This window comes from Polypterus senegalus, chromosome 2 (assembly GCF_016835505.1).
Source record: "Polypterus senegalus isolate Bchr_013 chromosome 2, ASM1683550v1, whole genome shotgun sequence".
Taxonomy (NCBI): Eukaryota; Metazoa; Chordata; class Cladistia; order Polypteriformes; family Polypteridae; genus Polypterus; species Polypterus senegalus.
The window spans coordinates 112,264,948-112,292,198 of NC_053155.1; the positions used below are offsets into that span (position 1 = coordinate 112,264,948).

Sequence of the window (27,251 nt, forward strand, 5' to 3'; positions counted from 1 at the left end):
AGTAGATAACTATAGGAAGCTTGACAAATTCTATAACCACACAGCTGACTCTGTGAGAAAAAAAAACACTTAAATCTCTATAAGGTTTTAGTTTTGCATTTTTAGAAATTCATTTTAACACCATATGGGATGTACTCTTTCAATTATGCACCACCTGTGCAAGCTGTTAACAAAGTGTCTATATATAACACCAAATTTAAATATGATCCCACTGTGCATCATTGTAAATAAAAGGCACCTTGACCAGCTTTGCTTGTTTTGTAGATTTTGAAAGCATTGGAAGTAAAATATATTCTGTAACTGGCTTGCTTACACATTGCAGGACCTGAACAACACTAATGTAGTTAAAAAAATGAATTTCAAGTTTCTTCAAATGTTAAACTATAAATTTAATCAAAGCAAGTGCACAGTGAACACTGTAAACAGAATACAACATTCATGATTTAAACTTACAGTATTAATAATGGAACAACTGTCAAATTAGATCTAACAAAACATACTGTATATGATGGACTGTAGTATAAAATTTTATAATGGTTTGCTAATTGTGATAAACATTTATAAATGTTCTAGCTTCACGTAAGGTTTGATTGCATAAATTATTATTTTTTTAATTCTTTCATTTTCAGAAGTCACTTCTATATAATGTCCTGGGGGAGGCAAGCCTATCTGGGCAGTAACAAGTTTATTCTAATATTTCCATCCATTATCCAACCCACTACAGTATATCCTAACTACAGGGTCACGGGGGTCTGCTGGAGCCAATCCCAGCCAGCACAAGGCAGGAAACAAAACCTGGACAGGGCGCACACACACACACACTCACTAGGGACAATTTAGAATCGCCAATGCACCTAACCGGCATATGTCCATGGACTGTGGGAGGAAACTGAAGCACCCACCCATGCAGACACAGGGAAAACATGCAAACTCCATGCAGGTAGGACCCGGGAAGCGAACCTGGGTCTCTTAACTGCGAGGCAGCAGCGCTAACCACTGCACCACTGTGTCGCCCTATTGTAATATTTTCTACTCTATTTATGCTATATATAAATTATATCCCTTTTATATTATAACATAATTATTATTATAACATTGTATTCTTTAACTAAATTTATATGAGGATGGTTGGGAAACAACTCAGGGTCATTCCAGACCATTACAAGGCCCACTCACACACACACCTAAACTTGCATCAATAAGGAATGAGAATGTAACCTAACATGCAAGTCTTTAGGAATATGAGTGGAAAACGAGAGTCCCTGAATAAAATCCAGTCAGGACCAGAATTTAAAGACTCAATACAGACAATGTCCAGGCATGGGTTTTGAACCAAGAGTGCTGAATGTGTTAAATGGCAATGGATGGTACCACAGCACTATCATGGCAGTAAAGCTATATATACACAAGTCAATGTATGTTTGTGTGTGTATGTTCCAGCATCACTTTCGAACAGCTGGAGCGATTTTCATGAAACTTGGAACACATGTTTCTCATTGGTCGAATAAAAATCCTGTATGGTAAAATCAACCCTAACCCACACCCTTCTGGGTAGGGTGGGGGGTGATTTTGCAGTCTTGTATGCATGTTATCATCCAGTTGACACTCAGAAAGACCACCAGAGGCCGAACTGGAGGTGACTGCCAGCATTCTTTATGTTTGAACACCACCGCACCCCTGTTGCTTTTGAAATTAAATAGAGTTGGCCGGTTCTGAGCGTCATCTGGATGATAACATACATACAAGAGGTTTTTTGAATTATATTTTTCTCAAACAATTAAAAAAAAAACCACTTTGTTTTCCTCCACGACAAAGCTGGGTATTTCAGCTATGTTAGTTAGTATTATATAATGTTATAGATAGATAGATAGATCTTTTGTTCCTGGGGGAAAACTGGCTTTTGTACAGAAGCTCAATAAGTAATTATTATAAGAAACAACAGCCCCCCTTCCTCTAAAATACACACCTGAATGACTAAAATGAAATAAAACTAAAAAGAAATAAAAACGTCTGACTTGATTGAAGATTAATAGAGCAGTAATAGTCACTGTGTGGCATTACAAAGGCATATGATAGCAGGTATGAAGAAGCCCCAGTAGATTTCCCTGACACACTTGTATTGAATATTGTTTTGACTAAAGGATCTCAGTGTTAGCATTGTTCATAATTAACACCCATTTTGTTTTTATTTCTACTTCTAATGGACCTAGAGTGTGTCCCATAACTGAGCCTGTCCTTTTAATTAAATTGTTGATTCAGTGGGACTCTTTTGAAGTGATGCCACAGGATCAAAACTAAAAGGCTGCGAACAACTCTGGTTGGGGTAGCTTATCCAAACATACTCAGTTTATTCAGTTACTAAATTATCAATAGGACAAAAATTTTGTCCTTTTTCTTGAAAAATATAAAGTCTGTTCTAATAAATAATTTCATTTATTTTTTCTGTGATTGAAGATATGGCAGAACCCCAGTGTTTATAAAGCTTTGCACCTGAGATCTGTAAAAGGGAAATTTATGTTGAAAACTGAAAGTGAGTGCTACATGTTATTAGAAGGTCTATGTTTTCAGGGTTTTTTTTTCCAAACCCATACTTTTTTAATTCAGTACCTTTAAAGTATCAGGACCACCACCTGTTTTAGTTGATCTTGTACATCCCTTTAAAGGCAAACTCACTTAATTTTATCTTCATTTTGTGAGTAACTTTCTTACTAATAGGCTATCTAAAATGAACATATAATGTTCAGGGCCCATCAAGTTGTAGTCCCAAAGGAGAAATTTAGCTTTTCCTGAAGCACAATAAATAAATATAACAAACAATAATACTGCCCTCCCCGAATATGCACCAGAATTACTAAAAAGAAAGAAAACTCCTGACTTGGCTAAATATAAATAGAGCAGAAACAGTCACAGAGGGGCATTATAAAGGTATATTGTCATTAATATTAAGAGCCCCAGTAGCATTGCTGAATAATGTGTTGGCTGAAAGTACTCAGCATTAGAGTGGCAGAAAGAAGATGTGAAGCATTGTTCATAATGCCCCTAAGTTTTGTCTTCATTCTCTCCTTCACTACTACTTTCAGTGGGCTGGGTGTGGCGGACGTGCTGTTGGATCTTCTCCTGGCAGCACTTCTTAGTGTGGCGGAAGTGCTTCAGTCCAGGGCTCCAGACGCCCCATGGCTCTAGTGAAAACAACGGGGTTCGCTCTCTCGTGTTCCAGTGGAGGTATTGCCCCAAATATATCCTCTCCCCCGGTCATTCCATCACAGGGGCGTCCCGGACGGGGCCTGCCACAATACTCTTAGCGTAAAATGGGCAGTTTTAGATCACTCTGTCTTGACTTTCATCTAGACATAGAGCAATCATTCTACAAACGCCAGGATCACTTAGGAAATGCCAATTTAAAACAAAAGTTAGACAGCACCAGAACTTCCCCAAAAAACCCTTTTGTCAGAAATTGCTTACACATTTGCTTGTTCCAAGTTAGCACCCTTTTATAATAATCTTGCAGCTATCAGCTTATACAAGTATAGCAACTTTAAGTATAACATAATAGCTTTATATTACACTGTACTTTGCAGTGCCTATCCTGAACAAAACAGTCTAAAAGCCAGCATTTTTAAGGGGTTTATTCTCTTTTCTAAAACTTATAATCTTAGCAGTTTTAACAGAGTTGTGAAAAGAACAACGTTTTTGAATAAATGGGTCCTAAAGTTGTTTGGTCACTTTCTGTCAATTTGCTAGATACATTTACACAACCATTTAACACCAAACTATAGAATCAGCTGTTCTTTCCTTATGATCATGTTAGAATATGCTGTAGAAATGATCTGGTATCTTTATGTTAAATTTTATAATATAATTGGAGCATATTCTGACAGTGAGGCAAAGTGGCTACTGAACCAACAACTTAGTAATTTACAGTTCAGTACATTAAAACTAAATGTCTTATTCGAAAAAGCATACATTCAACGTAGACAGTAAGGAGCTGAAGGTAAAGTACAGAAAATGAGCTAATGTTGGACATTTATGTTTATGGGATATATTTTGTTGTTCATAATAAATGAATTATTTTATAACATATTAATGAATAATAAATAATATATGTTAAATCCTAATATTGCAATTGACTTACAACTAGTGCTGCAAGAAGGGCTGAGGAGCCCTATAATTCCACATTGGATAAGGTGGGTTTGAAAAAGTTATTATCATAATAATGAAATGTGGAATCCAGGCATAGTAAATTACAGTTTTTAATAGTGTAAACATAATCTTATTTATCTTCCGTGTCAATTGGAAACTCATCTATAAAAAGACTAGGGTTAAACACCCTTAATTAAAAAAAATACAAGTACAAAAGAATGTACATGTTCAAACTATTTGAAAAATTCACATAGCATTCATGCAACCCCATATATAAGACAGCATGTTTTTAGTTTGACAAATACGTTATTTATTTTTTTAGTAATGGGTAAAGCACACATCTTTGGCCTGAGATCAATACGAAGACAGTGATCTCCAAGCTCCGGTAAACATTTCTTAAAAATGTCATCATGAAATAAATAAATATCAAACTTGTCATTAATGTGGACCTTTTTGCAGAAGTGGACTACGTCTATATGCACTGCTTGAATAGTGACCTGACATAGAGGCTCTTTGGTGTGGTGAAAGTTAATAACCAGTTCCTTGGTTTTGCTGAAGTTAAGATGCAGACATTTCTCTTTTTACAGAGAAACAAACTTCTCCACTTGACTCCTATACTCTGTCTCATCTCCTTTATCAATACACCCAGTAAGTCTGGAATCATCTGAGAATTTCTGCAAATTACATGACCTGGTGTTATATTTATAGTCTGAGGTGTACAGAGTGAAGAGTAAAGGAGACAGGACTGTTCTTTGTGGTGCTCAGTGTTGCTCACATCCTTATCAGAAACACAGACCTTGAGTCTCACAAGCTGTGGTCCGCCTGACAGACAAGTCCATTATCCAGGACACCATAGACTCGTCCACCTACATATCTATGAGTTTACCCCTTAACAGGAATGGCTGGATGGTACTGAAAGCACTGGAGAAATGAAAAAACATAATTCTCACAGTGAAATACCCTGCATTTTCACTGCCATTTATTTATTTGTTTGTTTACTAATGTCCATTCAGTGTTCATTTACTCATTTACGTTTGTGAAAGCCTTATTCTTTGTTTGAATTAACAGTTTCTTTTAATATGAACAAAAATTAAGTGCTATACCTTATTTATGAAGGACCCATACATGTAAACCATAAAATACAATATGTTTAGAATAATGTAAAAGTCAGTGTGTGTAGGGTACTGTGATGAAATACTACTGAATAATTGATCAAATAAGTCTCAAAGCCAAAAAGTCTCAAAGAAAGATTGCTGATATGCAATTATAAAGAAATATAAATAAAAAAATCTAAAAAAAATATTATACGTGAAGAAAATTTAAAAGAGAGTTGTCAAATTAAAACCATGGAAAACGATCCAGTGAAGCTGTATACTTCAGTGGCCAGACAAATACAACAGCTAGATTTATTATTTGATAACAAACCCTATGTTACAGAAAGTTATATTATTGAATAAATTCCCTTAATCACGCATATCAGTAGGAATAATGTGAAAAATCCCACTGTGCAAATGAGACTGAAATCCCACTTACAATAGAAAAAAGCAGATTCAAAAAAAAAAGGAACACAAAGTTATACCGCCAACATTTCCTGGTTGTTGGGAAAATACAGTATACAGTATATTGTATGAGAATGTTTGATTGTATTAATACGAATTACATAAAAATGATAACAGCCTTTTAACAGCGTAAAGTAAGAAATATAAAAAAATATTCTAATTCATTCCTACATGATGAATATCATACAGTGCATCTGGAAAGTATTCACATCGCATCACTTTTTCCATATTTTATGTTACAGCCTTATTCCAAAATGGATTAAATTCATTTTTTTCCTCAGAATTCTACACACAACACCCCATAATGACAACATGAAAAAAGTTTACTTGAGGTTTTTGCAAATTTATTAAAAATAAAAAAACTGATAAATCACATGCACATAAGTATTCACAGCCTTTGCTCAATGCTTTGTTGATGTACCTTTGGCAGCAATTACAGCCTCAAGTCTTTTTGAATATGATTCCACAAGCTTGGCACACCTATCCTTGGCCAGTTTCGCCCATTCCTCTTTGCAACACCTCTCAAACTCCATCAGGTTGGATGGGAAGCGTCGGTGCACAGCCATTTTGAGATCTCTCCAGAGATGTTCAATCAGATTGAAGTCTGGGCTCTGGCTGGGCCACTCAAGGACATTCACAGAGTTGTCCTGAAGCCACTCCTTTGATATCTTGGCTGTGTGCTTAGGGTCGTTGTCCTGCTGAAAGATGAACCGTCACCCGAGTCTGAGTTCAAGAGTGCTCTGGAGCAGGTTTTCATCCAGGATGTCTCTTTACATTGCTGCAGTCATCTTTCCCTTCATCCTGACTAGTCTCCCAGTTCCTGCCACTGAAAAACATCCCCACAGCATGCTGCTGCCACCACCATGCTTCACTGTAGGGATGGTATTGGCCTAGTGATGAGCAGTGCCTGGGTTCTCCAAATGTGACGCTTGGCATTCACACCAAAGAGTTCAATCTTTGTTTTATCAGACCAGAGAATTTAGTTTCTCATGGTCTGAGAGACCTTCAGGTGCCTTTTGGCAAACTCCAGGCGGGCTGCCATGTGCCTTTTACTAAGGAGTGGCTTCCGTCTGGTCACTCTACCATACAGGCCTGATTGGTGGATTCCTGCAGAGATAGTTGTCCTTCTGGAAGGTTCTCCTCTCTCCACAGAGGACCTCTGGAGCTCTGACAGAGTGACCATCGGGTTCTTGGTCACCTCCCTGACTAAGGCCCTTCTCCCCCGATCACACAGTTTAGATGGCCGGCCAGCTCTAGGAAGAGTTCTGGTAGTTTTGAACTTCTTCCACTTATGGATGATGGAGGACACTGTGCTCATTGGGACCTTCAAAGCAGCAGACATTTTTCTGTAACCTTCCCCAGATTTGTGCTTCGAGACAATCCTGTCTCAGAGGTCTACAGACAATTCCTTTGACTTCATGCTTGGTTTGTGCTCTGACATGAACTGTCAACTGTGGGACCTTATATAGACAGGTGTGTGACTTTCCATATCATGTCCAGTCAACTGAATTTACCACAGGCGGACTCCAATTAAGCTGCAGAAACATCTCAAGGATGATCAGGGGAAACAGGATGCACCTGAGCTCAATTTTGAGCTTCATGGCGAAGGCTGTGAATACTTATGTACATGTGCTTTCTCAATTTTTTTATTTTTAATAAATTAGCAAATATCTCAAGTAAACTTTTTCACATTGTCATTATGGAGTGTTGTGTGTAGAATTCTGAGGAAAAAATTGAATTTAATCCATTTTGGAATAAGGCTGTAACATAACAAAATGTGGAAAAAGTGTTGCGCTGTGAATACTTTCCGGATGCACTGTATAATGTATATTACTAACATGTTTCTGGAAAGTTTGAGTTAGTGGAGTTGTATTGAAAATGAAAAAGTGGTGCTTACTTAAAAAATCATAATCAATACATAATTTTCACAATCCAGAAAGCACTTCTTTTAGATGTACTATGTAACTCTGATGTATATGACTGTATTTATGTATAACCTATGAGTTAAAGTCACTGACGTAAAATGTTCTGATGTTATATAGCACCGTAAACCCTATGCTGTTTGATTTTTTCTGCAATAAAACAAAGTTGTCTAAAACTGACTCAAATGAACTAAAAGGTTGATCAAAGTAAGCTCTGTAAAATTCAGAAGTACCTCATTTTAAATGTCAGCTAAAAGCAATAAGTAGGAAACACACAGGAAGCCCTTTGTTTGGCTTCCAAAGATGCTGAAAGCTTAATATGGCATTGAATGATGTCAGACTAAAATAAGCAAACCACAGACCTCTAACATGGAGCATAGATTAAATAAGTGCACTTTACATTTGGCTGAGGCTGGGTACAAAAGTCCATTAAATAATGAATTTATTGGCAGATTAAAATTTTTGAACTGTAGTAACATGTCTGATACAAGCAGTTTACTATGGAGAAAAAAATGTGAAATGTTCTTAAAATATTTGTTGCTTATTTACTGTTTCTTTTACATTTAAAACAGTTCAGATCTGCAAATATTGATTCAATAGTTGGTTGCTCAATTATCAGTATTCTTCCTGAGGATAATTTAAGAACACTTCTATGATTTGAAAGCAATTGTTAATTTTATTATCACCTGGTGGATGTACTGTATGGCCATGGCAACAAAGAAAATTCCTTTTCCCATATGGATGCAATACATGACAATTCTAACATGAGACTGTTCTTTTACTAATAAATAAGAAACACTATCTTAAATCTGCAAAATACAATGCATGCTATTAATGAAGGTATATGCAACATAGAAAGAAAAAGCAGTATATCATACAGTGCAGCAAAAACTCCAGCATGTCATATGAAAATTAAAAATATAACATATCTATATACTGTATATATAAAACAGGACAAACCTGATTTTAGAAAAAACAATTTTGTCCGAGGCACGATACGATGAAACGGTTTGGACTAGGAAAGTACGAATGCAGGCTGAACTATTTCAAAATAGAACAAATCAGTTTGTCCTGGGAGCTCTACATTGATTTTAGGATGATATAATTCTAGGTTCATCCTATCTGCTTTGCCAAACTGGATTGGCCTAGTCTAAACTAGTTTGTCCTAAAATTGGGTTTGGTCCGATATACTGAATATATACAATATGTTACCATCAATGCGTGAAATTAGGCATTGCGTAGAATGCCTAGGAAATCTATAGAATGCCAAAAATGGGACGTCAAAGTATAAAACGCTTAAAATTTCAAACATTTCCTAGGCATCCTATGCAATGCCAAAAGGCAAACTGGCAAGCTGTTCTATATAATGCCTAGGTTTTATATACAATGACTACAGAAAATATACAGCATATTAAACTAACACAGACATTTCATGCTTTGCCTAAAAACGTGACATATTGTATAGAATACCTAGGCGTTCTATACAATACCTGCTTTTCACACAATGCCAGTAACATACACACACACACGTGTATTTATATATATCTATATATATATAATTCACTAAGAGCATGCAAGACAGTGAGCTCAAGCAAGACAGAGAGCCACGCCCGCAACTCACAAAGCCCCGCCCACCAACTCTAACACCATGGGATACACTCGACAGAGCCCCACCCACCAACTCTAACCCTCCTACCGCGTCATTGGATACGCACGACAGAACCACACACGCCAACTGTAATTGTCCTCTCGCATCCAGCGTCACTCTTGAGGCATGTGCACTGCCTGCTTATGTGTCCGCAACTCACCAAACACAGCCACAGTCGCTTTCGTCTGTGCAAAACTCCACATTCACCTCTGAGCCATGTTTATTTTTCACCGCATGCAAGACAGAGAGCCACGATCGCCAACTCACAGAGCCCCGCCCATGGGTTATGCTCGAAAGCGTACACTCGCGTACACGCACACTCTAACCCTCCTCCCTTTCAAAGAATCTTGCCAACAATTAGGTCTTCTTAAAGATGACTAGACAAAATTATACAACAGGTTAATCCCTTCGCTAAGTCTTACATGCAAATGCATGACATTATCACTCACAGTAACCCTGTTGCTGCTGTACGAATGGCATTCATGGAAAATCCAAAAATGGATATGAGAAGGTATAACGCCCCGTCCTGTCAAACTGATGTTGCTGCTATCTTTGTAGGTGAAGACGGGGAACCTCCTGCACAACGCGACATTTGCATATACCCAAGGGGAGATGCTTGCCCCATCAGATTCAAATTTGTCTTTTACTTTTACATGCAGACAATTTCCTGTTAGATTGACGTTTGCAATGACTATTAATAAGGCACAAGGACAAACTTTCAAAAAAATATGCCTGTATCTGCCAACACCTGTTTTCACTCACGGACAATTTTATGTTGCTCTCTCCAGAGTTTCATCTTTTCATTCACTGACAGTTGTATCCTCAAACCCTCCCCATTTGGACAACTGTGTCTTTCAGGAAGTGTTGTTCACTCATCAATAAAAAATTATATGCAGCGTATGCTACACCGCGGGTTGGCTAGTATATATATTTATATTGTGGAAACCAGCTTTGGCACAGACAGGCAGACAACAATGGTTCAAAACACCACACATGTTTATTTACAATTTACAGTGAGTAACATTCCCGCATACAACCCAGTGCCCCTGCACCAAGCACTCTCAGTCCAAGCCTCTCAATAATTCTGTCCTCCTTCACTGCCTCCACTCCTCTCCTCCGAACTTCATCCTCTTCCACCCGACTCCAGCTTCTGGAATGGAGTGAGGCGGCTGCTTTTATAGTGCACCCAGAAGTACTCCAGGTGTTCCCCAATTAACTGCCAGCAGTACTTCCGGGTGTGGCGGAAGTGCTGCATAGCCATCGCGCTCCTCTTCTGGCAGCACCTCTGGTTGTGGTGGAAGTCCTGCGGACCTCAGTTCTAAAGCTGTCCGGGCGCCCCCTTGTGGTGGCCATGTCCTCCCATAAGCTTGAGCTTCCATACTCTGTGGTCCCCATACAATCCAGGGAGCTCACCCTCTTGTGTTCCGTGAAAGATATAGCCCCTCTCCCGGTCCTTTCTCTCTCCAGGCATCCCGGTGGGGGCAAGGTCCCCGGACATCTATGACAATTTATATATATATATATATATATATATATATTGTGTAACAACCCGGCAGCAAGCGCTGGCGGAGTGACGCCTCATGGGTAATTTATGTAAATAGTTTGTGGGGAATTTATGGGTAATTTATTATGTCGAAATTTACGTATTGTCAATTGTGTTGTAAATAATGGTGTGTCTGTATTTAATTGGTTGGGTGGGTTTGGGTCATCGCCGTCCGGGGGTTATTTATTTGCAAAAGTACCAATTTATTGAAATGTGTCTTCGTGCGTGACCTTGGCAATGGCCGAGCAATAATGTTGAGCTTTTGTTTCTGACTATCTTCTGTAATAAAAAGATACAACAGGACAGAGCTGTTTTATTGCTAAGATTTTATCTAAGCAAACTACCGAGGCACTCGGGAGTCGTGCGGTGTATGGGGCACGAGTGTTCTCTTTCTTAAAGAGCTGGGTGCAGTTGCGTGCATAACGCTGGCAATCCGCTAGCCGACAGCTTCGGAGAGGTGCACGGCAGAGTTCGACTCGAAATCTTTAAAGACTCCTCCACGGGTCGCTACAATATATATATATATATATATATACACAGTAGTACCTTGGTATACGTCTGCTTTGGAATAAGTCCAACTTGGTATACGTCCTGTTTGGACACAAAAAATTTTGCTTGGTATACGACCTTTGTTTGGAATACGACTTGCGTGCCTACCTTGTTTACCTCTCTTGAGACAAAGCCACGACTGCCCATGAGCGTTAGTCCGCCAGTTGCTAGCATTCAGTGAACAACCCGCGCTATAACCCTCTTTGAACTTTCACATGTGTGATATAGCGGGTCCACAGCTCCTGTCAAAGTCCAGCTTTAAAATAAATAATCACCGCGCTAGCAGCTTGGTGAGGGGGCGTGGTGGTTATGTGGCTGAAGGTTGTCAGGGCGATTCACAATGTGGGGGTTTCTCACCAAAGTGCACTTATGGGGGACCGTCCGCATTCATGATTGTTCTTGGGGCTGCTTATCTTGATAAACAGAAGCACGAGTCAGCTAGAAGGGCAGTAAAAAGAAAGAACGGACGAGAGGGTGAGTGAGTGAGAGAGAGAGGGCTGCTTATCTTGATAAACAGAAGCGCGAGTTGGCTTGAAGGGGAGTAAAAAGAAAGAAGTTGGGGGTGTGGGACCGCCAGGTAAAAAGGCACCGGGCTTCTTCTTGTTTTTTTTAATTTTATTTTTAAAGAATGCTTCCTGCTGTATTTTAACTTCGTTGTTTTTATGAAGACTTTTTTCTATTGTTTTTAACCTCCACGTTTCACTTCTGATTTTATAGATTATTTATTGGAACTTTGGAGACTGCACTTTAATTTGAACACCTTGTTTTGATAATTGTTTTAATAAAAGCACTTTGCACTTTTTCACCATCCCCTTGCTTTACCGATGAGGTTAGCAGTGAGGCACATTACCGACGGTGTAGGGTTCAAGGGCTCCCCGGCAGCAGATGGGAGCATACAGCAAACCTGCATTGTCACAACATGATTTTGTGTTTTTTTCATGTAAATTTGAATTGATTGTTGAAAAGTATGAAGGTGGCATGCGTATCCGGGACATGGCTGTTGCATACCGTTTGTAGAGAACGACGGTATCTACGATTGTGAAAAACAAAGATGTTATTAAAAAGTAAAGTGATGTAAAATTTTCATTTATTTCATCTAATTGCTTTTGTATTTATGTATTTTAGTATTAAGCAGTGTTTAAATTATTTTAAACCCCATCAATGTATAATATGCCAATAGCAATAGGATTTTTTTTTTCCATGGGAACGGATTAATCATTTTCCCATTTTTTCTTATGGGAAAAATTTGTTTGGTATATGTCCTGTTTGTTAGAAGTCAAAGGGTCTGGAACGAATTAAGGACGTATACCAAGGTTCCACTGTATATATATATACTATATATATATATATATATATATCCATCCATCCATTATCCAACCCGCTATATCCTAACTACAGGGTCACGGGGGTGGGCTGGAGCCAATCCCACCCAACACAGGCCGCAAGGCAGGAAACAAATCCCGGGCAGGGCGCCAGCCCACCGCAGTATATATATATATAATATATATATATATATTCTTATATATAATTTGATACTATCTGTATGTATGGTGTTCACATCAATACCCCGTATGTATGGTGTTCGCATCAATACCCCGTATGTATGGTGTTCGCATCAATACCTCGACTCAATACAAAAGAGAACCATGCAATGGGACTCTGCCTCTGTAGTTAGAACATAACGTGGCAAGCGCGGACACAGTATTGCATGATTGGCTAAGAATGTTGGAATGCTTAAGTGACGCCGCTGGACAGCTGAGTATAGTAAGTCGGTGTTGGTTCTGGCAGATAACAGTAAGTTCGGCTGGTTTTTGGAACGTTGGTTTGATAGGGCGTGCTTTCCAGGACTAACATCGTCAACTGACTTAAACCCTTCGACAGCTCTGGAACCGTAAGTAATTTAATACGTATCGCCATTTGATTGGTACATCGAAATCTATTTTTGGGCAGTTCGGTTTTGGCATCCGTCCTTCTGACATCTATTGGCAAACTGAGTAATGATGGCTGGGTATTAACAACGGTCATTGTTTTAATTTTAGACAATCTCAGATCTAAAATGACCACGCCAACATAATTATTACTCCGACTCTGATTAGAGGTGTAAAATACGGTTTGTTTTGAAAATTTGTATGCCAGAAAAAATCAAATGAGGTGCACCGAAGAGCTGAGTTCACGTCTCGCAGCCCCATTTAAACAGGAAGCTCTTCATTACATCGGCCAAAAAGGTCTATTTTAAGCACAAATCATTGCCATGATAACAAAATCATTTCAAGGACTTAAAAAAATAAACAATTCTTTGCAGATAAAGTATGGATTTCACAAACGTAGAATTTGTAGCCCGATTTGATCAGGCTCCCAATCGCTAGTATATATATAGTATATAGTATATAGTATATAGTATATAGTATATAGTATATAGTATATAGTATATATATATACTGCTCAAAAGAATTAAAGGAACACTTTTTAATCAGAGTATAGCATAAAGTCAATGAAACTTATGGGATATTAATCTGGTCAGTTAAGTAGCAGAGGGGGTTGTTAATTAGTTTCAGCTGCTGTGGTGTTAATGAAATTAACAACAGATGCACTAAAGGGGCAACAATGAGATGACCCCCAAAACAGGAATGGTTTAACAGGTGGAGGCCACTGACATTTTCCCTCCTCATCTTTTCTGACTGTTTCTTCACTAGTTTTGCATTTGGCTACAGTCAGTGTCACTACTGGTAGCATGAGGCGATACCTGGACCCTACAGAGGTTGCACAGGTAGTCCAACTTCTCCAGGATGGCACATCAATACGTGTCATTGCCAGAAGGTTTGCTGTGTCTCCCTGCACAGTCTCAAGGGCATGGAGGAGATTCTAGGAGAAGCAGTCACTCTAGGAGAGCTGGAGAGGGCCATAGAAGGTCCATAACCCATCAGCAGGACCAGTATCTGCTCCTTTGGGCAAGGAGGAACAGGATGAGCACTGCCAGAGCCCTACAAAATGACCTCCAGCAGGCCACTGGTGTGAATGTCTCTGACCAAACAACCAGAAAGACTTCATGAGGGTGACCCAAGGGCCCCATGTCCTCTAATGGGCCCTGAGCTCACTGCCCAGCAGCATGCAGCTCGATTGGCATTCACCATAGAATATCAGAATTGGCAGATGCACCACTGGTGCCCTGTGCTTTTTACAGATGAGAGCAGGTTCACCCTGAGCACGTGACAGAAGTGAAAGGGTCTGGAGAAGCTATGGAAAACATTATGCTGCCTGTAACATCATTCAGCATGAGCAGTTTGGTGGTGGGTTAATGATTGTCTGGGGAGGCATATCCATGGAGGGTCACACAGACCGCTACAGGCTTGACAAAGGCACCTTGGCTGCCATTAGGTATCAGGATGAAATCCTTGGACCCATTGTCAGACCCTATGCTGGTACAGTGGCTCCTGGTGCACGACAATTCCTGGCCTCATGTGGTGAGAGTATGCAGGCAGTTCCTGGAGGATGAAGGAATTGATACCATTGACTGGCCACCACACTTTCCTGACCTAAATCCAATAGAACACCTCTGGGACATTATGTTTTGGTCCATCCAATGCCACCAGGTTGCACCTCAGACTGTCCAGGAGCTCAGTGATGCCCTGGTCCAGATCTGGGAGGAGATCCCCCACAACACCATCTGTCATCTCATTAGAAGCATGCACCGATGTTGTCAGGCATGTATACAAGAACACAGGGGCCATACAAAGTGCTGCGTACAATTTTGAGTTGCTGCAATTCAATTTTGGCAAAATGGACTAGCCTGCCACATAATTTTTTCACTCTGATTTTGGGGGGGTCTTTGAATTCAGGGCTCTGTAGGTTGATCATTTTCATTTCCATCAAACGATGTGGCATCCTTTCGTTCCTAACACATTACCCAGTCTATATCAGTATAGATATCCAGGAGGATTTCTTTTTCCCATTGAGATCTGATGTGTTTTCAAAGTGTTTCTTTAATTTTTTTGAGCAGTTTATATATATACTGTATATATATATATTTATTTATATATATATATATATATATATATATATATATATATATATATATATATATATATATATATATATATATATATATATATATATATATAAAAATAAACACATTTTACCAGTGGGTCAGCTGTTAGCCACATTGCTTCTGACACAATTGTAAATGTGAGTCTAGTTAATAGATGGAAATTATGTATTATGTACTATTGCTACTATCTAGTATAGATGCTTGTTTTTTGATTACACAAATTTCTATAAACACAAAGAATGTTCCATGTTCCTGCATGGATTATTAGAACTACAGCCTCCCATTTGTGCTGATAAATACTGCAAATATAATTGACAAAACAGTTGAAGTCTCTTCACTATTTGCTGTTATTCCTGTTCCCTTCTAAAGCCTTGTCAGTATTGATTGAGCCCTTTTTTATTTTCCTGCTCCACTGCTTTATTTTCTGAGATATGACAACCTTCTCCAACTTGCACACTTTTATAAAGCAAAAACAAATTTATTTTTAAGGATTTATTCAGCAGCTAGATGGCAACAAGTTACTTTTGGTGACATGGAGCAGGAAAACAGAGAGATTTTATGATACAGTATGTGTATTTTGGTAGTTTTTTTCTGCTTTGTGCCCCATTCTCTGAAGGATACCTTTTTGATATTTTTGTTTTAAGTTCATTTTATGGTTGTTGGAAATATTTCAGTTAGGTCACGTTATGTTGGTTTTCCACAATTTCGGGTGCGTAATGTCACTGATGCAATGGTTTAAAGGTCATCTGGTACTTGTGTTTTTTTTGAGATTTAGAAATACTAGTTAAAGATTTGAAGCTTTCGATGCCTGATGTGTTTTGGCTGAGATGTTTGGTTAGTGTGATTGCTCTGTAATATGCTTTGGCCTGATTTAAGACTACACTTAATCTTACAATCCCTTTTCAAACAAATCTGCATTATTCCTGTCCTTGCAGAGCAATTGGATGCAATATTACAACCCATATGAAGAACCTGGAAGCATGCAGTAGTCTGCAGACTCAATAGGATGGTATATTAGTAAGAAGCAGCTTAGATGTAATGGACTAAAGGTTCATTCCTAGACCTCTACAAAAATTAGATGGATGCCCTGCTGTTGGTTGAGGTCGAAACAGACCAAAAATGAGATCTGTGTCAGGCAGCTCTAATGGGACAAGTTTGAAAATAACTTAAATAACACATTAAAGCTATTTATGCTTTGGATTCAGTGATCAATGCAAGCAACTTAATGCGACACTCCCCCAAAATGTTAACAGTATGTGTGTTAATGAAAGCAAGTATATCTCCAGAGCCAGAGATAAGCTAAAAGCAGTTATCACATTCTGTTAGTACCAATCCAACATAAGAATAATGTAATTTGTAATTTTAAGTAGCACAGGCTTTACAATCATTTCTTCTCTGAAGAGCTTGAATAGTTTACTGTATGCTTCATGACTAAGTATAGGTTTATGTAATAGAAACTTCAGTTCTGAGATCAACTACCATGATGAAAAGTATTTAATACACTGTCACACACTTGCGCATGGGAGGCAGCTAAACGGCTTAAATGAAGGCAGTTCGGAAGGCATGCCGGGATGTGGCAGAGTGCACTGACTCTTTTTCTCACTTCCCTGTAGACCATTCCTGGGAGACTCCACCTGGCTCTCTTGACATCACTTCCGGGACCGAACCAATGGAAACAGACTTTACCAGCTCCGGCCCCTCTGATGTCACGTCCGGGCCTGATCCAATGAGCGATGAACACATGCCCGATCCTTATGACCTCACTTCCTGTCTTCCCCTTTAAAAGCCTGCCCTTTTCCCTCAGTCTTGTTTTGGACTCCGTTGTATGCACTTCAGTGCTAATTATCGTGATAAAAACGACTTTTGCAGCCGGGATACCATATTACACGGGTGGCTGCCCCAAACCTTTATCTGTTCATGTCTCGTTATTGTGACAACACATTAATTACTACATTTATTTGAACCCTTAATATACTTACCGTACTCTACATGTTTTTATAGTTCTACATACTATCTAGTCTATGGGTATAAAATAACCACAAGGTGGATTTTCAGCTTTGTAAACTTTGCTAATGCTAGGTAATTTGTTTGTTTTCTTCTCTAAGCAGTACAAGTGTGTTCATTGTGCTTTGTTACTGGCAGGATATGTCTTCCCCAAGACACCAAGCATTATAGACGATGTCTAAACATGTAAGGATGGAAGCATTAAATTCCTTTGGATTTAAGGATGGGTTCATTTGTAAATAGTCTTTCAAGTCTGTCAGTTTCCAATGAACAGGCATGGGTGTAAAAATAAGATATTCTACTTTTAGCTCTGGCATCATTATGAGATGGAACTGTATGTAGCTGCGCTTGAGATCCACCTGGATTAGAATTTTTAAGAGAATGGATTTTTTAAAGACTATATTGATTTTTTTTCAATTGAAAAATTATTGAAGTCTTAAGTATGGCAAACTGTGGTGAATTTAAGCAGCAGGTTGCCCCATAAGAATTATTAGAATATAGACTGTGTTGCACTTTATAGGATTTTTGTTGCGCCAGACTTACTTTCCTAAAATTTGTGAAATTTGTTGTGCTGGGCAAAGAAAATACAGTTGCACATTAATTTTCTTTATCATTAAAGTAAATGGCATTCCATATTTTACTAAATTGTAGGAATGGAATTTTTTAAGTATACAAATAGTAGCTGGAACAAAATTAAGTCATTAACAAACCATATTACCAATAGCCATTTGTAGCATCAGTTTGCTTTAGCTTACTTGCATTGTTAACTTTTCAGCGTAAAAAAAAGATATACTGTATTTATAATTTTGACTCACCCATGATACCTCAGCATATGCCTTGTGATTGATGTAAACAAGGTTAACTGTATTCTTAGAAAATTGAGGTGAATAGCAGGGGTGAAGAGTGACAGCAAAGACTGAAAGGTGTGCATTTTAGTTTGACTGGCACCTCCGTGGGTAAGTCCTGGCGCAGACATGAGTGTATTCTGCGAGGGTCTGGAACCTTCTGCATGGTTGCTTCCTGACCTAAACATAGTGATTTCGGGATAGGTTTCAGATCCCCCATGACTCTGAATTTCAATAAGCACTTTCAGAAAATTGATGGATGGATAACATTGTGAAACACATAGAGAAACTGGTGCAATACACGCTAGTGAGACAGAATAAACTATGGATGCTTCCCTTTTTCCATAAAGCCTGAGCAAGAAATCTGATAAATCCATTTTTTTCTCTAGATTTGGAAATGGCTCTGAATATATGACTTCTTTGTATGGCTCCCTGCTTTTCACTTCACAAAACCATGCACAGGTGAAATCTATTCTAGTTTTGGTTCATCAAACAGCTATTTAGTTCATTATTGAAAACTTTTGAAATGGACCATCTAATCAGCAGATATAGTTCTTCCATATCCTCACCAATACAACATCATTTATTATGGGAATTTTCAGCATTACTATTTCTGATGTCAAACCTTCTCACTTTGTTCCAGTCACATGCCCTTGTGGTGTGAGTGAAATCAATATTGATTTGCGACTCGATTCTCACAAAAACATTTTTAAGGTTTATTGCTATTTTGTTTCAGCATAAAAAAACAAAAGTAAATGAAATAAACAGTTATTGTATCATTTCAAAAAGTAACATAAAACCCTTTCCTAGGTAAGACCATTGTTTTATAATACAATTAGGTGAGAATTTAGTATTGAGCCATTAAGTGGTAAAATATTTATTGCAGAAATACCTCAATGGAAAGCACCACGTGAAAGGGCAGTGATGTCAAATTTCCCATTGGCAACTATATATTATACAAGTAAAGTTGCCAGTTCACATGAAATTCACTCAGTGAAATTTAGCATATTGTGTCTTATACTGACATCCTATTAGTTGTAAATTGCTACCTTCTGCCCAAAGCTGTCTAGATAGGTTCTGGCTCCCTAAGGTAAAATGCAAACTGAGGGAATGAATGGATGGACTTTTTAATTTTGAAAGCTTCAAAAAGAAACTGCTGTCTGTGCAGTTTGAGAAACACTGTGATAAGGTGACATTTGACAATGGATTAATTAAGATTAGCCAGGGCGGCATAGTGGTGCAGTGGGTAGCGCTGCTGCCTCGCAGTAAGGAGGCCTGGGTTCACTTCCCGGGTCCTCCCTGTGTGGAGTTTGCATGTTCTCCCTGTGTCTGCGTGGGTTTTCTCCAGGTACTCCGGTTTCCTCCTACAGTCCGAGGATATGCAGATTAGGTGCATTGGCGATCGTAAATTGTGTGTATGTGTGTGTGTGCACGTCCTGCGGTGGGCTGGTGCCCTGCACAGGGTTTGTTTCCTGCCTTGCACTCTGTGTTGGCTGGGATTGGCTCCAGTGGACCCCTGTGACCCTGTAGTTAGGATATAGCAGGTTGAATAATGGATGGATGGATAAGATTAGCCATATAAATATCCATCCATCCATTTTCCTATTGTGTTGATCTAGGAGACAGTCACAGGACAGCTGGAACGTATTCCAGCATGCATAGGGAACAAGACAGGACTGCCTCCTGAATAGGGCACCAGCCCATCACAGGCTATATTTTTTAACATAACAGCTACCACAGGAACAAAGATATGTACAACAGAGGGCACTCTTTGTGCATAGCATAGCTGCTGTTACAACCACCAGACATGGATAATCTGACTCAACATCACTCTATGACTGATTTCTAGTTATTTCTGCCATTATAAAACTTGAAAGAGATCCCTTGCAAAATGAATGTGAAACTAATCTTCATATTTAACTGCATGAATGCCATTTTTACTTCAAAATACAGATAGAGATTTAGGGCAGTCATCATCAATGGAGCAACAACGGAAACTGTTAGCTGCATCTATTGACAAAGGTTTTGAATAGCTAACGAACTGAGTTGGACAGAGAACACTGAAGGCAAAAGTGCGCTCGAGCAAACTAATCGGATACTCTTGAATTTTCTTTTTTCGCGCTATAGAAAGTGAATTGGTGGTTTGGTAGGTAGCCATATCGAATGGAAAGTCAATCTAAAGGGTTGTGACAGCTGCTGAGGAAACAGTAACAAAAATGCTGCCATATCATAAAAAAGCCTTTTTCATATTAAAAAAGTAGATTTTATAGTTGCACCTATTTACAATTTACACTTCATCCCAATTTTTAATGCTATTGCTTACTTTTAATTTTTCAAGTTGATACACAACTGTCAACTTTGGGGTTTAAAATGTAGACCATAGGACCATACTGTCTGTATGCTATAGAAAAAAATCCACTTGGTTAGAAATGATTTCTGCAATCAGGCAAGTCCAGTGTTCAGTAATTCTTTTTACCCTTAAATGGTATATGTTATGAATAGCTGTTATTCTTCAAAAACAATATGCCAAACAGTACAATTCTATACTACATATTAGACAAATGAAAAAAAAAGTTAAGAATATTTCCACAATTAAAAAAAAAGATAGTTTGAGATACATTTTGGCTGTATACCCCTCATCAGATGTGTCTCTTACCTTCTTTTCTGTTTTTTATTTTTCTAAATAGAAATAATCAATGGCTATTTTTTGGAAGAGCATATTGTACACATTTCGACAAATGTCCAGTGTTGTATTGTCTTTCTGTGGTCTGCATTGGTTAGTACATTGTATTAGGAAAATTTGCCATTTGCATAGTTTGTTTTATCTGGCTTCTGAATGATATTAATTTTGATTTACTTCTTTGAAACAGCTTTCTCTTTGATTTAGTGGGAGCAGACATTCTATATCAAGCAATTTCGGTATTTCCCCAGAAAATGTGCAGTCTCCTATCCAATGTGTCAAGTTGAAACCAACTTCAAGTTATAGCATTAAGTCTTACTGTATCTTGCGTAACAACTAAAAACAAAAATAATATTCCAGATACTTCTGCAATGTAGGGAGTGGGCAGCGAGGCACAGAGAGAGAGAACCAGCAAATGTGTTATATAATATCCTTCCATTTGTAGTAGAAGTCAAGAGGCCTGCTGGCTCAGCAGAACAAGGGAAATTCCTTTAACTGCAGCTTGTCTCAGACACTCCAGCCTCTGTGTAAAAACATGAAATGCCAGGGATCAGGACTCAGAGTGATTCACATTGGTGACATCCGTTTTGATTCTAGCTTTGTTTTATGTCCCTGTGCTATGCTTTCTATTCCGGTATCAATAACAGATCACTTTGAACTTAATGTTTCTGACCTCCTTGTGATAAACAACAAATCTGCCTGACTACTTTGAAATACAGTCGATTCCTGTTAATCGGACCACATCGGGACGCGATCATTTTGGTCCTAATAACCGGCTGGTCCGATTAGACGAAGATGCCCTATACATGTGCAACCAAGATGGGACGTGCTATAAGTAACATATTAAAATGTCTTTATGACTTTTATTGTGCTGCACACGCATATGGTGAACGTACAAACAAGAACTACGTACATGTACAGTTGCTTACAACTTTGTTTATTGAAAAAGAAATCTACAAATTCTTCGAAACAATCTACACAACACTCATCATGTGAAGCACAATAAAAAAGGTTACATTACCAAATTCCAGTCAACGTTTGAAGAAATTGTCTAGTGTGATCTGACGCATTCTGTTTACGCACTGCACTTGTTTACGCTCGACTTCATGTCGCTGGCTACTGGGCGGCCCGTTTTAGGAAAGAAAGGGCAGGCATGTTCACCCACACTGGTTTGCACTTGGTACAAATTTTCCGACTTCCTGACCTTTGATAAAAGCATAAATTCTCCTGGGGAGCTCAGGGATCCTCCTCATGTCTCTGACCCACTTTACATCCGGTTTCCGCGGGCGACTTGTGGCTTCTTTTTCTTATTCTCTGTCACGTTCTTTGGTCAGATTAAACGTAATTTTGGTCCAAATAAGTGAACAATATTAGGCTTATGTAATATGATCTGTTTCGGTTCTTTAGGAATAGGTCCAAATAAGCGGCTGGTCCGATTAACCGGTGGTCCAATTAACCGGAATCGACTGTATAGCCTTCACAATCTCAGTTTCATTCACAACATTAAACTGTTCAAAATGCACTGAATGAATGTCAATTTGCTTTTCGTTAGGTTTCTTTCATTATTTTTACCACAGTCTGTGAGAACAAGTGAAAGTATGAATTCCAAAAGAAGTAGCAAAATAAAACACAAACTTGGAACTTTAATGTTTGATCAGTTTAAACTGCACACTCAAATACTACTTACATTATTATTTTTTCAATATCCATGTGTCCATTTTCTAAACCTGCCTTTTCCTCTGTAGGAATCTAAAATTCATCTGACAGCATGCAAAATACTAATCAGCTCTGGATGACAAGCTAGTCCTTATGTATATTGGACTAATTTAGAGTTCAAAATTAACACAATCCGCTAGTCAGTTTTTTATTTGTGGGGGAATATCAGAATAGCTAGACAAAACCCGTAAGTCAATGGAGAAAATGTACAGAGAGAAAGAAATCAAGATGGGGAATCAAACCCAGGTCCCTTCTAACCACTTTGTAACCGTGTTACCAATGATTTACCTTCATGAGAATTTGTTTTACTGAAAATAATACATTTAAGCCAAAAAATAAAAAAGTATACATCTAAAAGTTAATGTGGTTCCTTAACATAAATACATTTAGCTTTAACAATAATGTTACTTTTAGGAATTTGCTATAGACAAAGTGTCTAGAATTATTTTGTCCTTGCTATTGTTCCACTGTTTTCCATTTAGTACAACCTATCTGGTTTAGAGAATGAGAAAAAAAGATTGAATGATTTATGAGAGAATGTGCCCTTCTGGGAAGTTTGCATGCCTGTCCCCAAGAAGATCTCTAAGCACAGCCTGGCAGCGGGGTGGGATGTGACTTGCACCATGTCTCAAGGACTAGACAACCATTTCCGGTGGGATGATGTGTAAGCCTAGTGTCATGAAGGTATGCTAACTAGTGGGTCACTTCTCCTATCCAAGCCAACCAAAAATGTGAAATGTGATTTTAAAAAAAAAAACACAAACAAACAAACAGCTAAAGATAAGCAGTATGCACTACATGACTTGATTTCTTTTGCAGCTCTTTTTTTAAAACTTTCTCTCAAGCTCAAGTATTTATACTCAAGATGCCATCGATGGATGAGAAGCCATCTGACACAAAATCACAAGATCTTAACCCCGTCACAAATCCCTGAATAGGCAGTGACTGACACTCAGAGGAAGGTGACAGTGCTCAGGATGTAAAAATACAACATACACAGACTGAAAGCACTGCAGACATAATAGCAAGCTGACTGATTGTATTTATGACTTCTACGCTACTGTACAACAAAGACTTCCAGCATACACAACTGCCAATCAAATGAAAATTGAACCAAAATAGCAATAATTTTAAAAAGCAATTAAATTCACCTTCTTACTTCTTTGATATTGAGCATTTGCATAAATAGATGACTTCTTGTACTGTATGTAGCCAGTTGCAGTTGGGTTTTACTTTACAACAAGTAGTTTAAATTAATCAATGCTACACTCCCTAGGTGCTTAATTATTTATGCTCAGTATTTACACATTAAAGGAAGAGACTTACTGTTTAGCTTGCAAAAGTATCCAAACTGTCACTTAACAGCAACAGGTACATTGCAATATTTAAGCATTCTATGTGACAGCAGGAAACAAATCTGAGCGATCAAGCCATTATATCATTTAGTTATTACTGATCAAAAACAACAGAGTGAAGAAAGACATTGCAATTCTATGTGCAGCTATCAAAAAGGAAGCAGAAATGAGGCAGCCCGGTACATTTTAATTATTTATATACTGTACTATAATAACACAAGATACAGAAAACAATAAAGGCATTAGCACACACGCACATACAGCAGACACATACAATGATATACTCTACCTTTTGTGTTTTTGCCTTTCTAGTGTTATGCACAAACCTTCTCCCCAGCTTCTTGGCATACCAGATAGAAGCAAACATGGCAACAGCAATGATACTGATATAATGGTAATAATAAAAAAAAAATGTATGCTCAAGCAGAAACTGCTCTGTGCTCTTCTAAGTTCATTCCAGCAGACCGAAATAAACAGTCTCTACATTACCAAACATGCACACAGAAGTAAATAAGTGCAGCACTTTAAAAAGCGGTTCCCTCGACTGCACATGAATGCTAGTTCAAGGCTTTCTTCCTTTACTTGTCTATGAAAGCCTCGCTCATTCTCGTCTGCAGGTCTATTTACATACTGCCAGCAGGAGGGCCGGGGTGAGGCGTGTTTGCATCCAGCTCACATCTCGTCTGCTAAGTGCACGTCTGCAGATCTTTACCATTGTCACTGTCAGCTCGGTGTGTGAAAGAAGAAAAAAAAAAGATGATGCAGACAACTTCGAGGCTGCTAATTTTGACACATATGCTTTAGCTCAGAAGATGCCTACCCTCCGGACATTTGTTTAGTATTCAAGCATGTGCTTGTTTTTGACATTAAAAGACAATTTAAAAAATGCCCCTAAATGACAACTTTTATTTTCAAGGCACTTGTTAGAAACCTTACCAGAAACTTTTTTTCAACCAAACTTGGTTTGCTGACCTCTCCTTTACAGATGACAATCCTCTGAATAATCAATAGGATGCATTAATCCTGCAGGCACTTGAAAGTATGATAAATATTTTACCCATTTTCTTCTCCAGATGTGAAGACAGTGATGCATTATTTTTTATTAAGAGCCGAAAGCTGATCGAAAGGATTCTTTTCCACTCAGCATATTGCTTAATTCAACCTAATGAACTGTCTTGAGTGAACCTCAACTCACGGTGGAAGCTACAACAATAATTATTTGGACTGAACAAACCAAGCCTGGCAATTGTAATCGATTTATCTCCTATGGGTTTTTTGGACTAACAAGTTATACATCTCTGCAGCTAGCCTAATATGTTTGGCTTCGAATGAACGATATTGTGTTGGAAATGATCAATTATCTTGTCAGCTAGTGTAATTCTAATCTTGGACTGTTTTAGGATTTGCTTTATTAGCAGATGGTGTGTGTTTGTATTAAAATGTAAACACAGCAGTGAAGACATTAATTTGGGTCTGACGACAGCGATGCTCTGCTAATATGACAGCCTTTCTATGCTATGCCTGCACGCATTAAATTTGATTCCAGCTCCCACTGGCTGAAGAGTCAGTACTTCCTTCCCAGCTTGCAATATGATTGACATCTGAAATTCCATTACTCAGCAATTTGCTTTGCTGATTTGTTACTTTGAAAAGTTGATGTCGTATAGCACGGGTGTCCAAGCTTAACAATGAATCAGTGTCGATATTCGAGTGGCTTAGTAGTGGGTGGTACAGTGTTAAGGGCTGCTGTCTGACAGCTGCAGGAGACTGAGCCTAAAGCCCACCCAGGTTGTTATCAGTGTGGAGTTTATGTGCTCTCGCAGTGTCTATGCTGTTATTCTCAGGGTATGTAAACTTCCTCTCATATCCCAAAGAAACTTGATTAGGTTTACTTGATTAGTGACCCTAAGTTACTCAGGCCTGTGTACAGGTGTGCACTGCAATAGGCTTGTATCCTTTCCTAGGAGGAGTCTTGCCTGAAGGCTGCCTGGATAGGTTCTGGCTTCCTATGATACAGAATTGAATTAAGTAGGTTAGACAGCTAATGAATGCTTTAGAAGGTTTTGCATGTCACAATATGTGCAGGGACCAGCCAATTGCACATTAATAATGCATTTAATTAAAGCAGCAGAACAAAGCCATCATTGTACCTGGATGTATCTTTACCCAGATGCCTCTTTTCTTTGGCTTCTCTGTGAACATCAACTAGCATAATCAAATGAGACTAGAATTTAAGAGTGTAACAAAGCCACTTACCTTACCCATGCTTAGAAATACATATAAAAAATATATATATTTTTTCAGCTATAGAGTTCAGGGATTTTAATGTTCTTTCAAACGGGGGTCAGTATCAAATTAACTACATACGGTGAAACGCTTGTGTTCTCATCAAACTTATTAATTCCCCTTAGTCCCACTAGACTTGTCTAAAACTATTACAACAAAAGAAGTGTTATTACTGTAGAAGTAAAATAATATTTGCCCAAAAAGGCACAGCATCAGCACTCTACTTAACAAATTATTATTATTCATAATTGGGTACACAGGGAAAATATTTTCTGGCTGCTCTGTTAATGCAATTGTAATCTTCCCTGTTTATGGCCACAGTGCATCAGGGTACAAGAAATGTTTAGCCCAGTGAACAGAGTACAAAGAGCTATAAGGCAAGAACATAAGAAATCTGATAAATAAAGAGGAAACAATTAAGTTCATCAGACTCATTTACTTATCTAATAACTAATTTCTCCCACTACAGTATTTCATCCAGATAACTTTTTAAAGTTGTCATGATATCTGAGTTACCAGTTTCTTTCAAATTCCAACTGTCTTGGACAACATTGTACAGAAAATAATTTATACTTCTAAGATGGAAAACACATAACAGTCCCATTTAGCAGTGTCACAATGTAGTTGGGTTCAATGATGTAAAACAGGGCAGAAGGAAGGATTTCACTTTCTTAGCCGTTAGGATTATATTCTAACCTACATGAAAATAAAGAGTAATTAAGACTGAAAAATATTCTTAATGTCACAAACTGTATAAAAGCAACATAACCAATATTTTGAGCTTCACTCCCTGAACAGTGCCCATGTCGTTGAAGGAGTGCAGTAAATTAGAATATGCAATGAGAAATGCAGTGTGGGCCAAAAACAGGAAAACACACACTGTGACCTGTCAAACATCTGTCAATATAGTCAAAGCAATGGTGGGTACTAGCTGCACAGTACTTGGATTATACTTTAAA

At 38.3% G+C, this 27,251-nt stretch overlaps 1 protein-coding gene across 27 annotated transcripts in view; it reads right to left on the reverse strand.

Annotated features, from left to right (window-relative positions):
• dlg2 (discs, large homolog 2 (Drosophila)) overlaps positions 1–27,251 on the reverse strand; it is a 1,682,723-nt gene that overhangs the window by 643,200 nt on the left and 1,012,272 nt on the right. The window contains exon 1 of one of the 27 annotated variants that reach the window (XM_039744378.1): positions 24,296–24,416. The exons of 24 other annotated variants lie outside the window; for them this stretch is intronic. In XM_039744378.1, coding sequence (XP_039600312.1) covers positions 24,296–24,373 — 78 coding nt within the window. In that variant the 5' untranslated portion in view covers positions 24,374–24,416. Of the gene's footprint in view, positions 1–24,295; positions 24,417–27,251 lie in introns of those variants that run through there. 2 more of the 27 variants (XM_039744379.1, XM_039744384.1) reach the window with 2 other exon arrangements.